At 43.5% G+C, this 16,501-nt stretch overlaps 1 protein-coding gene across 1 annotated transcript; it reads right to left on the reverse strand.

The window, feature by feature from the left end:
• ppp1r18 (protein phosphatase 1, regulatory subunit 18) lies at positions 1-15,965 on the reverse strand. Its single transcript, XM_055894722.1, has 3 exons — positions 11,646-15,965; positions 3,427-3,643; positions 1-3,141 (listed from the first exon to the last, which is right to left on the reverse strand). Exons 1-3 carry the CDS (start codon positions 15,915-15,917, stop codon positions 3,122-3,124), a joined length of 4,509 nt encoding a protein of 1,502 aa, XP_055750697.1. The 5' UTR covers positions 15,918-15,965; the 3' UTR covers positions 1-3,121.
• Positions 15,966-16,501: the final 536 nt, after the last annotated feature.

A 16,501-nucleotide genomic window follows, 5' to 3' on the forward strand; every position in this document is an offset into this window, starting at 1 on the left:
TTTTAATTTCAAATCATTTATTAGATGTTTTTCTCTCTTGAAGCCAGCTTCTTCGGCCACAATAGAAAACAGAAAGAATAAAACAAAGTATCAAAATTGCACACATGGGAGCATAAATCAGATATACCATATATATGATATTCTTCAGATAGATTCTTTCACATAAAAAGAGCACCTAAAATTGAGATTACAGCATCTCATGGAACCATGATAACATTTGTGCCCTTATTTTGGATGTGGGTGATTCGTCACGAACTAGTACAAAAAAAAATACCATGATTTGGGGGATTTTCACTTAATTTAATCCATAGAATGGTCCTTTTGGAGGAAGTATTGTTAACATATGTTTGACATTTGTATCTAAAAGATTAATTGAGAAATAATACAAGTTGGCATATTTATTCATTTTGGACTTACCCAGGCCTCCTTTAAGACTCCATAAAGCAAAACTTGGTGTCATATGAAACTTAACCGCTTGCTCTGCAACATGAGATGCATTTTGATTTCAATAACAATTTTCTTATTAATTTATGAATATTGAAAAATATAAACATAAATATTGAAATATACAATTTGAATTTGGCTAATATTTTAATGTATTGTACATCCAGCAAATCACCAGAAGAGGGTGACCATTTTGAATCGATTTTCACATTCACTCTGTTGTTAATGCTTACAAATTGGATCATAACTCAAAAAATAGCAGAGATCCCACTCTGTAACTTTGATATGTCCATAGAGTATATTACGTTCAACAATATATTAAACATTTAGCTGAATCAAAAAAAAAAAAAAAATCTTCAATATTCATAAATTAATAAGAATATTGTTATGGTAAACGAAATACTACTCATATTACAAAGCAAGCGGTAAAGCTTCATATGACACCAACGCTTTCTTTGTAGCACCTACAGATAAAACATTATGGAGTCCTAAAGGAGACCTGGGTAAGGCCAAACCGTCAACTTTGATTAATTATTGGTAAATTATGCTTTTATATACAAATGTAAAATATACGTCAACAATCCGTACTCCAAAGGACCATTCTATGGATTAAATGTCTGAAAATCATGGTCTTTTTTTCCACCCACATCCCCCATGTGCTGTAGTCTCACATAATTACACCAGAGACCCAAACATAACACCTTTTCCATTCAAAACTATACAGCCAAAGTTCTATAGATACAGTACATAGACTACTGTTTTTCATCCTACCACATTAATTCCACTAGTGGTTAAAAATAAAAACTTGTAATGGTGATCATTATATAATGTATCGTCAGGTTTTTCAATAATGTGCATTAAGGCTAGCTTAAATCCATTTTGTGGTTCAAACAGGAACAGTAAATGAACAAAAGTGAATTGTCATGATGTTACATATAGCCATGGTTTGCCAGAAACTACAGGGACTTCAGAAAGTGTTCACAGCCCTTCACTTTTTCCACATTTTGTTGTGTTACAGCCTGAATTTAAAATTGAGATGTTGTGTCACTGGACTACACAAAATACCTCATTAATGTCAAATTGGAATTATGTTTGTATTTGTATTTTTTTTTTTACAATTCAATAAAAAATACTGCTCAGGGATTTCACCATGAGACCAATGCTGACTTTAAAACAGTTACAGAGTTGAATGGCTGTGATAGGAGAAAACTGAGAATGGATCAACAACACAATACTAACCTAAATGACAGAGTGAAAAGTTGTCTAGTTAAATTAAGGTTAAAAGAAGGAAGCCTATATAGAATAAAGGTATCCCAAAACATGCATCGTGTTTGCCATAAGGCACAACACATCACTGAGTACCACTCTTCATATTTTCAAGCATGGTGGTGGTTGCATCACGTTATGGATATGGTTGTCATTGGCAAGGACTAAGGAGTTGTTTTTTTTAAAATAAAATTAAACGGAATAGACCTAAGCACAACCAACATCCTAGAAGAAAACCTGGTTCAGTCTGCTTTCAAACAGACACTGGGAGACAAATTCACCTTTCAGCAGGACAATAAGGGAAAGGGGATATCTAGTCAGTTGCATAACTGAATGCATTCAACCGAAATGCGTCTTCTGCATTTAACCCATTCCCTCTGAATCAATAACCTAAAAGACAAGGCCAAATATACACTGGAGTTGCTTACCAAGATGGCATTGCATGTTCCTGAGTAGCCTAGTTACAGTTTTGACTTAAATAGGGTTGAACATCTATGGCAGGACTTGAAAATGGCTTTCTAGCAATGATTAACAACCAACTTGACAGAGCTGGATGTATTGGCTCTGGGGTGTGAATACTTGTAAATTAGATGTAAAAAAAAAATAAACATGTTTTTATTTTGTCATTATGGGCTATTGTGTGTAGATGGGTGAGAAATAAAATATATTTAATCCATTTGAATTCAGGCTTTAGCACAACAAAATGTGAAATAAGTCAAGGTGTATGAATACTTTCTGAAGACACTACATATGAGGGATGTTCACAAGACTCAACATTTATCTTGGACTTGTGGATGACCTGATCTTTATATAATCTGTATGAGCAAATCCAGCAGGCATAGGGACCAGATGATATAAGCATCACTGAGAATACGTCCAAAATGACATCCTAATCCCTTTATAGAGGGAATGCAGCCTGAATCGCTACAGTGCTGATGCAACCTTTCTTTACAGTAGGGCCATTGTGTTGTTGAACTAAGCTAACTAAAACTAAACTGACCGAATCCTTTTACATTACTTTTGTAATCCACTCACTTGCATTGACATGTGATCATCACCCAACAGTACACACCTGATGGTAAAAATACAACACTTTTATATATTCAAACTTATAGGCTACAATATGTACTGTGTTTTCATATTTCCTTTGTACTTCTACCTTGAAATAGAGAAGTAAAATCAAAATAAAAAGTCCAGTCAGGTTCCGCTACATGCGCCATCATTCAACTCATAAACTGCACAAAACCATCATTTTTTTATTCAAAACCAATAGTCCCTGACCCTAAGTCAAATAAAACATGGAACATCAAAGAAGATTACCAACGTTAATTCTATAATTTTAAATAAACAAAATACAGGGAAACAAAAATCAAATATGAAACATCACTTAGGCTATTTGGCGAGCTGACGTCTACCGATGGCAAGACTCATCTGCAAAATGGAGAGATAAAGAAGAATTATGAGACACAATTCAGACACAGGTATGGAATGGACAACCACATTTCATGACTAACTGAGGGGTGTATTCACTAGGAACCAAACGGATGCAAATGGACGAAAACGGAGAGGGACTAACCTGAACTTGTCCAATAAGAAACGCTTGGTTTTGTTGCAAAACGTTTTCCATTGCAGAATGTTTTGCTACGGTTTGCACTAAGGAATACACCCTGTGTACGCAGGTATTCAACTAAATGGAAGGGAGTGACATATACTAACCTATTCTCAGCACTCTCAGGCCAGCCGCTGCTCCCACGTTCCTGCTGCTCCCGGACACAAACACTCCTCTCTCCTCCTCCTCCTCTTCCTCCTGCACCTCATCCTCCTTCCCTTTCTCCTGACCTGGTATGGGGTAGGGGGTAAAGGCTATCATAGAGGCCTCTGATTGGTATTCAAAAACCTGCTCCAGCTGGGTCTCGTCGAAACACACCTTCACCTGGAGGGGGCGGACAAGACAGACACAGGAGAGAGGCTTAGTACAGTGCACCCAATGGAGACACACCCTTACAGACAGCCTGACCACATTGCAGTGTTACTTAATCAGGATGGACATGCATCAAGAACAATTAATAACAAAAAATAACCTGTTCTTTCCCAGGGTTGCCCTTATTTAGTATGAAAGGGGATGTGGAAGGCACCCATTAAAACGGCATGATTAAGTTGTACTGAGTCAGACCCTTCCTGACAAAAATGTATGTAACCTACAATTTGTTTACTTAGCACGGATATGAGAGCTTATTTTGGTGTAAACAACATTGCTGCCTGCACCGAACAGTAGAAAAACCTGGCCCCAGTCTCGTACATTATATCATAGGTTCTTATAGTACATTATATTACAGGTTGGTGTAGTACATCTATACTTTAGTGCATTTATATTCACCACAAACTGGCTGACCATACACTCCTGATAATAACCTGGTGTGAGAGACGTTGGACGAATCAAGCTCAGGCCCAGAAGGTTAATCCCTGACTGAAGTGATTAACCCAGGCTAACACAGCAGGGGAGAACACGGAGGAGAGACAGAGAACCAGAGAGAGAGAGAGAGGAAGACAGGAAGCACACTGTGTCAATCGCTAATCACCACAGTCCCATCGGAACCATTACAAATACTCGTAATAATGTCTTACACGGGATGTGGGGCAGCCACTGTCTATGAGAATGGTACCTTGGTCTAGTTTGAGAGAAAGAGATACTGTGTGACAAGGGAGCCTTGAGATTGAGGGGGGGGGGACAGAAGATCTGAACCAGGATGACGAGGAGAGCGTAAGTCATCCCCCTCTGTAAGATGATGCCGGTGCTCGGTGGAGCTGACGTCAAACAGTTTCAGCAACGTGAGCAACAGGTGGCCAGGAAGCACCAATAGGCTACGAAAGGGTTACAGCAGGACGACTATAGTAAAGGAGAGCTGTGCTTAACCGCTATGAGTATATTACAGGATTTGGTCCCGAACTGACACAAAGGAAACCATTTTAGGGGGTGTTCTCATTACTCAGTGTGGACTAAGTGGGTGAGATTGATTCAGGTGAATAAAAAAATAAAAAAGTGCACTTTATTTAACCAGGTAGCTAGTTGAGAACAAGTTCTCATTCACAACTGCGACCTGGCCAAGATAAAGCAAAGCAGTTTGGCGCATACAACAACACAGAGTTACACATGGAATAAACAAACATACAGTCAATAATACAGTAGAAAAAGTCTATATACAGTGTGTGCAAATGAGGTAGGATATGGGAGTTAAGGAAATATATAGGCCATGGTGGCAAAATAATTACAATTAGCAATTAAACACTGGAATGGTAGATGTGCAGAAGATGAATGTGCAAGTAGAGATACTGGGGTGCAAATGAGCAAGATAAATAAATAAATACAGTACGGGATGAGGTAGTTGGATGGGCTATTTACAGATGGGCTATGTACAGATGCAGTGATCTGTGAGCTGCTCTGACAGCTGGTGCTTAAAGTTAGTGAGGGAGATATGAGTCTCCAGCTTCAGTGATTTTTGCAGTTCGTTCCAGTCATTGGCAGCAGAGAACTGGAAGGAAAGGCGGCCAAAGGAAGAATTGGCTTTGGGGGTGACCAGTGAAATATACCTGCTGGAGCGCGTGCTACGGGTGGGTGCTGCTATGGTGACCAGTGAGCTGAGATAAGGCGGGGCTTTACCTAGCAGAGACTTGTAGATGACCTGGAGCCAGTGGGTTTGGCGGCGAGTATGAAGCGAGGGCTAGCCAACGAGAGCGTACAGGTCGCAGTGGTGGGTAATATATGGGGCTTTGGTGACAAAACGGATGGCACTGTGATAGGCTGCATCCAAGTTGTTGAGTAGAGTGTTGGAGGCTATTTTGTAAATGGAAGTAAGTATAATAATGCATCCAATTAGGTTTGCATGTATTTGGAAGATCGGCCGTAGTATCTGTCCATTCAGTTACAACACTGATTATCATGAAATGTAGTCATGACGAGGAACATAATCTTCCTATTCTCGGTTATAGTCCTGCAAAATCCTGCAAAACAGTCCCTTATTGACCTATTGTGTGCATAAAACAGAAACTATATCATAATCCACATCCTACAGCATAGTCGTTTAATTGTAACGGCGGTCCTCCTCCTCTTCAACCGAAAAGGAGGAGTAGTGATGGAACCAAGGCGCAGCGGATTGTGAAGACATGATTTTAATAAACAAGACGGAAAAACACGAAACGAAATACACTTGACTATTTAACAAAATAACAAAACGGAGTAGACAAACCTGGACATACGAACTTACAATAAAACACGAGAACGCATGAACAGGGAAAATAGCCTACACATAAATGACGAAGAACAAACAAATCAAACAGTCCCGTATGGTGCGACAAACACTGACACAGGAGACAACCACCCACAAGAACACTGTGAAACAACCTACCTAAATATGACTCTCAATTAGAGGAACGCCAAACACCTGCCTCTAATTAAGAGCCATACCAGGCAACCCTAAACCAACATAGAAACAGACAACATAGAATGCCCACCCAAACTCACGTCCTGACCAACTAACACATACAACAAACTAACAGAAATAGGTCAGGAACGTGACATTAATAAACAACACTGCATCATTTATTCTTTCAAACACAAAATGTATTTTGGGCAGAGTGGGGTATGTCGAGCAATTTTTTACTTTCAACATCACTACATCAAGGGAAGTATAATATTCTTTCTAAAAAATATAGTCACTTATAATTCACTGTATCACAAATCCAGTGGGTCAGAAGTTTACATACACTAAGTTGACTGTGCCTTTGAACAGCTTGGAAAATTCCCAAAAATTATGTCATGGCTTTAGAAGCTTCTGATAGGCTAATTGACATCATTTGAGTCAATTGGAAGTGTACCTGTGGATGTATTTCAAGGCCTACCTTCAAACTCAGTGCCTCTTTGCTTGACATCATGGGACAATCAAAAGAAATAAGCCAAGACCCCAGAAAAATAATTGTAGACCTCCACAAGCCTGGTTCATCCTTGGGAGCAATTTCCAAACGCCTGAAGGTACCACATTCATCTGTACAAACAATAGTACGCAAGTATAAACACCATGGGACCACGCAGCCATCATACTGCTGAGGAAGGAGACGCGTTCTGTCTCCTAAAGATGAACGTACTTAGGTGCGAAAAGTGCAAAGTACAAAGATCATACTTTTTGGAGAAATGTCCTCTGGTCTGATGAAACAAAAATATAACTATTTGGCCATAATGACCATCGTTATGTTTGGAGAAAAAAGGGGGAGGCTTGCAAGCCGAAGAACACCATCCCAACCGTGAAGCACGAGGGTGGCAGCATCATGTTGTGAGGGTGCTTTGCTGCAAGAGGGGCTGGTGGCCCACAGAATGGATGACTTCATGAGGAAGTCAAATTATGTGGATATAATGAAGCAACATCTCAGGACATCAGTCAGGAAGTTAAAGCTTGGTCGAAAATGGGTCTTCCAAATGGACAATGACCCCAAGCATACTTCAAAAGTTGTGGCAAAATGGTTTAAGGACAATTCAAGGTATTTGGAGTGGCCATCACAAAGCCCTGACCTCAATCCTATAGAAAATGTGTGGGCTTGTAACGTCCTGACCAGAGTTCTTATGTGTTTTGCTTGTTTAGTGTTGGTCAGGACGTGAGCTGGGTGGGAATTCTATGTTGTGTGTCTAGTTTGTCTGTTTCTGTGTCCAGCCTAATATGGTTCTCAATCAGAGGCAGCTGTCAATCGTTGTCCCTGATTGAGAATCATATATAGGTGGCTTGTTTTGTGTTGGGGATTGTGGGTGGTTGTTTCCCGTCTCTGTGTTTGTGGTCTGCACCAGATAGGACTGTCTCGGTTTTCACATTTGTTGTTTTGTATTGTTGTAAGTGTTCACAGTTCGTTAAATTAAACACTAACTGCGCTACATTTTGGTCCTCTCCTTCATCCCAGGAAGAAAGCCGTTACAGGGCTGAACAGAAAGAGCTTGTGCGAGCAAGGAGGCCTACAAACCTGACTCAATTTCACCAGCTCTGTCAGGAGGAATGGGCCAAAATTCACTCAACTTATTGTGGGAAGCTTGTGGAAGGCTACCTGAAATGTGTGACCCAAGTTAAACAATTTAAAGGCAATGCTACCAAATACTAATTGAGTGTATGTACACTTTTGACCCACTGGGAATGTGATGAAAGAAATAAAAGGTGAAATAAATAATTTTCTCTACCATTATTCTGTCATTTTACTTTCTTAAAATAAAGTGGTGATCCTAACTGACCTAAGACAGGGAATTTTTACTAGGATTAAATGTCAGAAATTGTGAAAAACTGAGTTTAAATGTATTTAGCTAAGGTGTATGTAAACTTCCGACTTCAACTGTATCTACATATATTTCAGGATGTTGTGTATCCCTGGAAATAATCAGAATTCATGTAAGCATAATAGTTTTGAAAACGTGGCTTGTCCAAAAAAAGTGGTCTCTTGCCACAACTTACCCCGGGTATCGACTGCAATTCAAATTGTAGTCGATAAATTGCAATTGTGTTTGTTGTCTATAGTTTATGCCTGCCCATACCATAACCCCACAGCCACCATGGGGCACTCTGTTCACAACGTTAACATAAGCAAACCCCTCGCCAACACAATGCCATACACATGGTCTGCAGTTGTGAGGCCGGTTGGATGTACAGCCAAATTCTCTAAAATGACGTTGGAGGAGGCTTTTGATAGAGAAATGAACATTACATTTTCTGGCAACAGCTCTGGTGGACTTTCCTGTAGTCAGCATGCCAATTGTACACTCCCTCAACACTTGAGACATCTGTGGCATTGTGTTGTGTGACAAAACTGCACATTTTAGAGTGGCTTTTTACTGTCCCCAGCACAAGCTGCACCTGTGTAATGATCATGCTGTTTAATCAGTTTCATGATATTCCACACCCGTCAGGTGGATGGATTATCTTGGCAAAGGAGAATTGCTCACTAACAGGGATTTTTGAGGAATAAGCTTTTTGTGCATATGGAATATTTCTGGGATCTTTTGTTTCAGCTCATGAAACATGGGACCAACACTTTACATGTTGCGTTTATATTTTTGTTCAGTGTACTTATTTGACTCTAAATGTGATCATACTTGACTATTTTTAGTCACAAATACAAGTGAAATGCTTGCACTATGTAGCCCTGACCACCCGCCAATGTGGCTGGTGAAATAGGCATCTTACCCCTCTATATTTGCTATTTCTCTGTCTCTATCGTTCAGAGGAAGTGAGCAGGCCTGAAAGAGGAAATATCCGGTGATGGATCCAAAATGTCACCCTTTTCTCTGTATAGTGCACTACTTTTGACCAGGGCCCATAGGGCACTGGTGAAAAGTAGTGCACTATGTAAGGAATAGGATGCCATTTGGGACTCGGCCATGCAGTGTCTCAGCTAGGGAGTCACAAGGTTGTTGAGTTTCCCCTCACTCCACTTCTCTTTAACCCCACCCTCCTGTTTCACGGACAAATGAGAGACTGTTCCTCCTCAATCGCACCAAATTTGGGCCTGATGACAATTTTTAAATTGGAAATTAGGTTACAGTAGGACAGTATCAATAGTCGATGTTGCGAAAACTATACGATAAACATAGTGAGAGCTTCCTCAACTTTAGGGACATGGCTAAATTAACAAGTCAATCATTCATTCCTTAGCCTAGATTTCCAACAAGACTTGGAAGGATGACTATGGCAAATGCTGCTGTCATATGCCAAGAGGTCAACGTTGTCAAAAGTGTTTGCCAAAATTCCAATGCAGCAAAACAAACTCAGCAGAAACAGGAAAATACAAAGGAAGACTTGTCGGAAAGGCAACAAGGGCAGACTCATTGAAAGACAGGATCTGTCAGAGGAAGTAACCTGCAATGCAATGGTGTGACTCAGGCCAAGGATATGTGTGGCATCTTGCATTATGTACAGAAAATAAGATGAAAAAATAGGCTGATAGGCTAAATACCTAGACAATAGCAAAGTGTTTTATATTAAAAGTCCTGCTGTCTGAGTAAAGTACAGTACATAAGCCATAAAGGTTTAAGTATTTAACAATAGATATACACTGAGTATACCAAACATTAGGAACCACCCCTTTTGCCCCCAGAACAGCCTCAATTTGACGTGGCATGGACTCAACAAGGTGTTGAAAGCGTTCCACAGGGATGCTGGCCCAAGTTGAATCCAATGCTTCCCACAGTTCTGTCAAGTTGGCTGGACTTCCTTTGGGTGATGGACCATTCTTGATACACACGGGAAACTGTTGAGCGTGAAAAACCCAGCAGCATTGCAGTTCTTGACAAAAAAACGGTGCGCCTGGTACCTACTACCATACCCTGTTCAAAGACACTTAACTATTTTGTCTTTCCCATTCACCCTCTAAATGGCATGTCTCAATTGTCTCAAGGCTTTAAAAAAATGATTTACCCTGTCTCTTACCCTTCCTTCATTTACACTGATTGAAGTGGATTTATCAAGTGACTTCAATAAGGAATCATAGCTTTCACCTGGATTCACCTGGTCAGTCTATGTCATGGAAAGAGCAGGTGTCTTTAATGTTTTGTATACTCAGTGTATACCGTATACCGTAATTGCTCTAAATATGCATATTCTCGGCTACCTCGCTATATAAACAGATTACACCAGACTCCTGCACCTCTCTGATTCAGAGGGGTTGGGTTAAATGCGGAAGACACATTTCAGTTGAAGGCGTTCAGCTGTACAATTGACTAGGTATCCCCCTTTACCTTTCCCTTTCTTCCCATTCTAAAGCTCCATTCGTGTGGGGAGACTGCCAGCCTGGTCTTTAGTTCTGCTCCGATGAGCCACTTTGTTATGGAGGTGTCCTAATTAAAGTACTCCAAAAGACTGTCTGTGTCTGAAATGGTGCCCTATTCCCTATGTAGTGCACTACTTTTGGCCAGGGCCCATGGAGGATAGGGTGCCATTGTAGGGGATAGGGAGCCATTTCAGAAGCAACCTCTCTCTAACAGGCTCTTGCTCCAACTGTTTTCATTTCATTGCACAAAAAAGGATGATGCAATGGGGAGAGGGGATGGGGGGGGGCAATTCATCTAATGTGGGATAACTTGTCTTTCTAGATGAAACAGAAAGAGGTGACGATTGATTCACAATCCACATAGCTCCTCTCTGCAAAACCTCGAGTTAGACAGACAGAAAGAGATAGGGAGGAGGAGGGGTGGCTCTGGCTGAGTGGCTCTGTCATTGTGGTTTCCTCTCCACTTGTTCTGCTCTCAAGTGTTACATGAAGGCTCATTTGAAATGAACTGGTAACACTATACATTACGGTTACCCTAACAAATGATTTACACAAGGTTTATAATTAGTGCATTACTAAACGAGACCACAGCCATGTCGTGCTTGATAAGGCTTTAACAGGCTTTGCTCAGTCGACGTGTTCTAACTCCTCAGTGCAATCAAACGGGATGTTCTAATGCTAGCGAAAGGGGATTCTACATGATGGGGGGGGGGGGAATTCTGGGGACTGGAGGTTCAAATGGAGGCAGGCAGGGAAGAGGTGAAGTTTTCTGATAGTCACAGTACGAGTGCGGGCTCTCCAAACACTATCATCAATCTTATCCCGTAACATATTGATAGTCTATTGAAGCCATTGCTATTTTCTTTGTTTTTTTTGTTTTGTTTTATTGGTCTTTATCAAACCCAACTTTAGGGGAGGGGATCCATGATCATCACTACAAGATGTGATCATCACTACAAGAGGCCTTTCTAGGGAGTTTTTCCTAGCCACTGTGCTTCTACATCTGCATTGCTTGCTGTTTGGGGTTTTAGGCTGGGTTTCTGTACAGCACTTTGTGACATCAGCTGATGCTTTATAAATACATTTGATTTGATTTGATACATCATCAATATAATTTGCAGGCATATCACCCCAGTTACACTCACCCCTTTGGGAGTCCCTTTGGGAGTCTTGACCAGGCAGGACTTGTCCAGGTTCTGATACCCGCCGATCACTTCGATCTCCTCCGTAGTGGGGTATCTCTTCTTGCCTCTCTCTACTATCTCGGTTAGGACAGCTATCTGGGCCTTGGTAGACGTCTTGACTGGGGATCCTGAGGATACTGAAACCGATTCCACGGCTGCCCCTCCAACAGGCTTCCTGGGGGTGATGGTGATGGTGGTGCCCCTCTTGACCTGCTGGCCTCCAGAGACTGTTCTGATGGTGAAGTGGGTCGGAGAAGGGGAAGGGGAGGGAGAGACGGAGGGGGACTGGGGTGGGGAGGGTGAGCATGGGGAGGATGATGTGGTAGGTGGGACTCCCTGGTCTGGGTGTAATGAGTTCTCAGGAGAGGGGGTCAGGAGAGATCTGGAGTTGATGGTAATGGATCGGGGCTGATTGGGTTGAGGAGGCCTTCCAGAGTGCAGTTGCGGCTTAGACTGAGATTTTCTGGGATTTAGGGGTGTTTGCTGGTCCTTTTGCCTCGGATGCATCTGTTGAGGTTCCTTATTAGGCTGGTTGTGTGATATCCTTGTGCTTTGCTGAGCTTCAGACTCTTTAGCTTTCAAATTCGTTTTTTTACTAAAAGTCGACTGTGCTGCGTTGTCATCGTGTGATAGTCTCTGTACTTCCTGTTGTTCTCGCAACTGAAGCTGTTCCACCTGACGCTGTATTTTCTGAAGTCCGGAATTCTCATCACAAGAGGCCTTATTCCCAGATGCCCCACCACCACCCCACAGCTGCTTCTGTGTCAGCACCCCACCTGATCTCTCCAGACTGCTTGGCTCCTGTTGTTCTGCTGATATGCGGGACTGTACCTTGGGTGTGTGTGAAGGAATAGGCCTATCCACAGTCCTCTCACTCATGCACACCGCCGTCCTGGGCCCCACTGTTTTCAAGCTATAGATCCGGCTCATCTCAGCAAGAGAGGGGGAGAAAGAGTCTGAGGGTGAAGGAGAGCGTGAAGGAGGCAGATAATGCAACCTGTCCTCTTCCTCCGAGAGTTTATCCTTTCCTACTTCTCCTCCTCTGCCTCTGGTGTCCTGTTTTCTCTGCCGACCCCTGTCACACCGTAACTCATCTACTACATGTTTTATTGCATCTTCCTCTCTCTCGATCGTGTGATCGGTTTCTTCCTCTCCTTTGACAGATTGCGAGAATGAGAGAGGAACAGGAAGCTCAGGGTTGGCTTTCGTCACGCTCACTTCCTGTGTGACGTAAAACTGAGTTGATGTTGTCTGCTGTGCAGAGCCTTCCTGTCTCTGTCTCTCTCGCCCCATTTCGTTCCCCCTCTCTCCTTCATCACACCTATCTGAACTTGAAGCTCTTCTAACCCTTCTAGTCCCAGCCTTTTTCATTCCCTCAGTCGCATCTCCATCATCCCCCGTTGCCACCGCTCCCTCCATGTTCCTCAGCCTCTCCTTCTCCCTCTGCCGGATTTTCTCTCGCAGGGATTCGATACGAGACAAAGGCTTGCCGATCCTCCAACTATCCCTCCTCTCCACACCTTTCCCTCCCTCTCCTTCGCAGCTCTGGTCATCTTCGCTTTGGAGGCTTGGCCTTTTGTTCTCTAATACCTCCCCCACACCGTAGAACACTGTCCTGGGTATGTGTATCTCAAGTGGTGTTGGAGGGATTCCAACTGAGGCAACGTGCTTTGGAGACTTGGGAGACTTAGGGGTCACCTCCTGAACAGACATTTCGGGGTAGACATGACTGTGCATGTGTGTGCCAGGTGAGTGCGCGCTCTCCTTGCTTACCTCACTTGGCACCCTGTAAGCTTTGCTCCCTCTCACATTCTCGGTGTCCTCCCTCATCACACATTTGCTATCCCGAGTTAATGTTTGGGTCCCTTTGAGATTGTCAAGTTCATTGGCTGTCTCTTCAACTCTCCCTATCTTATTGATAAGATCCCCTGTGTGCTGTGACAGTGCTGACTGGGTTGAATGGTGCCCCAGCGCTCCTTGACTACTATGCCAATCTGTTCCTCTATGCGCCACAGTGCTGAGCAAGGTGGTTGAACACTCTGTAAATGCCGAGACATGTCTGTAATGGCTTTCGACAGACTGAGGAGGACTGGCTCTGTCTACAGAGAGGGTGACCACACAGTTTGGCGGAGTTGTTTCAACTGACTTTGTGCAGTCCCTTACTTCTGACATCCTCTTGACATGCCTTGCGTCTGATCCTCTTCTAAAGTCTGACCCCCTTCTGTCCCTCACTTGAGGTTCTGCCTGTCTTCCAACCACCACCTCTCTCTCTGTGCTCCTCGCCCTCTCCATCCCTCTCTCTCTTTCTTCTGTCATTCGCTTTACCTCTCTTTCCACTGCTCTCTCTCGCCCATCGTGTTTGATGGGCACTCTTCGCGCAAATGAGGCCTCTGTGTTTTTAACTGAGGCCCTTGTAAACCCTGCCTCCTCATACATATTCTGTGTTACTTCCTCTGTCCCCTTGTTACTAAATTCGAACTCCACTCCTGTTACAATCTCGACCCCATGGTCAGTCTCTTTCCCTGTGTTACTTCCCAAAGCAGGCTGTCTCTCAGGCTGCACCTCTTCCTCCCTGTCCGTTTTTATGAATCCCTCTCTATGCTTCCCCACCCGCTCTTTATCTGAAAGCCGGGTCCAGCCCCCCTGCTTGCCTCCCCTCTCTGACCCTTCCCCCTCCACTACATCTCCCCTAGGTGCCACCCTCCTGTCTGAACATGTCCTCTCCACCACCTTCCTATCATGGTTCCCCTCATCCTGCATGCCATTCTCCTTTGTGCATATCACCTGGTCAGAGAAGCTGAACGACCGCTTGGGCACACCCCTGAATCCTGCACGTTTCTCCTCCCCTCTCCTGTCTCCATCATCGTCCTCGTCCAGACCAAAGTTTTCTCTGTCCCTGCCGGGCCGGCTGAAACAATCTGAGCTTTTAGACCGGGACGGGGGCTTTGGATGTTCCCTGAATTTCTTTGTATGTTCCCCAAATTTACTCAGCAGCTCACTCACCCTAACTCTTCTCTCATTGTGGATACTGTCATCTGTGTCACCACATCTCCCGTCCTCTTGTTCTGAAGCTGCGTGTGTTCGTTGTCGGTCTTTCTCCCTCAAGTTCTCCCTCTCTTTATCTTTCAACATCAACCACGCCACCTCTCTCTCCAGCCCCCTCTCACAGTCCATTCTTCCATCTTTATTGCACTTTGCTTCTCTCTCTCCCTTCTCTTTGCCATCTCCTTCCCTGCCTAACCCTTTAAGACCTCCACTCCTGCAGTCCTCAGTGCCAGCTAAGGGTTTAATGATCAATAACTCTGATGCTCGGATCTCTGTGGCACTCCCTCCACCAGAAAGAAACTCCTTGAGGTCCATCTTTACATCTCTCTTTCCCTGCTCCTCTTCCATCACCTCTCTCTCCCACTCTCTCCTTCTACCCCTCCTTTCATCACTGCCCTTTCTGTCCTGTTCAATAATGATGATGTTGTCTGCTCTGATGGTACGAAGGCCTGGGACTAGTGGATGGGAGTACTTGGGGCTTGGAGGATCTGAGTCTCCCTCCTCCCTCTCCTCCTCCTTTCTCCCTCTCAGGCATTCCCTTTCCCTGTCTCTCACGGTTTCCCGGCTTGTCTCTCTTCCGGCACTTCTGTCCCTTTCTCTGCCCCCACTCCGTTCCCTGTACCGCTGTAGTTTTAATTCTATATCTCTTTCCCTCCCAGACTCTCCATCATGACCTTTGACGTGGCCTCTTTCCTTCTCCTTTTCCCTCTCTCTCCCTCCTTCTATTTCCTGCTCATTCCCTTTCTCGTGGCCCATCTCCCCAGCCCTCTCTTCTTCTCTTCCCCTTCTCAATCCGCCATGCGTGCGAATGAATGGATTTTGTTGGACAGGGGTGATGGTCTCCCTTAAAACCTGACTCTGCGGTTTAGACTCTTCATCCAGCCAAGGCCCTGTGACATCTGGGCTGAGTGGTGATTCACTTCCCAGCTGCACCAGTGTAGCGCTGTCTGGGTCACTCACAGCATCAGAAGGGGACCTGCCCTCCTTGACTTGGAGGGGGCCCTCTCTTTCCTTGTCCCCGAAACTCTCCTGTTTCATTCTTCTCCTCTGGATGATCCCTCGCTTCCAAACAGGCATGCTGGCGAGTTTGGCCTCCTCCTCTTTTTCTCTCTTCTCTCGCTCCTCCTCCTCCCTCCTCTTTCGCTCCAGCAGGAGTTGTTTCCATTCCGGTAAAGAGGAGACAGACATAACAGAGAAGAGCTTTTGCTTTTGGCAAGATTCCTAATCTTCCTCTCGTTTGATGCTCTGGCAACAGGTCTGTCAAAAAGGACACAGCAAGATGTATATAGAAATATATCAACCATATGTTGTGATTTAAGTTGTATAGCATATTCCTTGTGACTCACTTTGCTTTCGAATCCGAATAGATGTTTTTATTGAAATGTAGCTTACTAATAGGCCTACTTTGTATATTTCTATGCCATCATGTATAGAGGCTATGTAACTCAGCCACGTAGCCTATTTAATGGATAACATTTTACACAGGCTTCGTCCTCCCCTCATGGTTACTTTCCCTAATCATAAAATGTTAACATGCCATCGACGGATAGTTATTATGGAGCGATTTCAGTGCCAACAGAAATTGTATGTGATTTCCATAATTTTGCCCAAATTTAATCATTTAATTAAACAGGGAATGGAACGGCTGTCCTTAGAAGGGCCTTGACAGGGCTGTTCAACTATATTCTTATGTGGGCCAAATTGTGTTTTTTTGTGACACTCCCATCTAACGTGGCCTGTGATGATCGTAGAGGAAAACAGAAGACATGTCC

The sequence above is a fragment of the Salvelinus fontinalis genome, chromosome 32 (genome assembly GCF_029448725.1).
Source record: "Salvelinus fontinalis isolate EN_2023a chromosome 32, ASM2944872v1, whole genome shotgun sequence".
NCBI classification, from domain to species: domain Eukaryota; kingdom Metazoa; phylum Chordata; class Actinopteri; order Salmoniformes; family Salmonidae; genus Salvelinus; species Salvelinus fontinalis.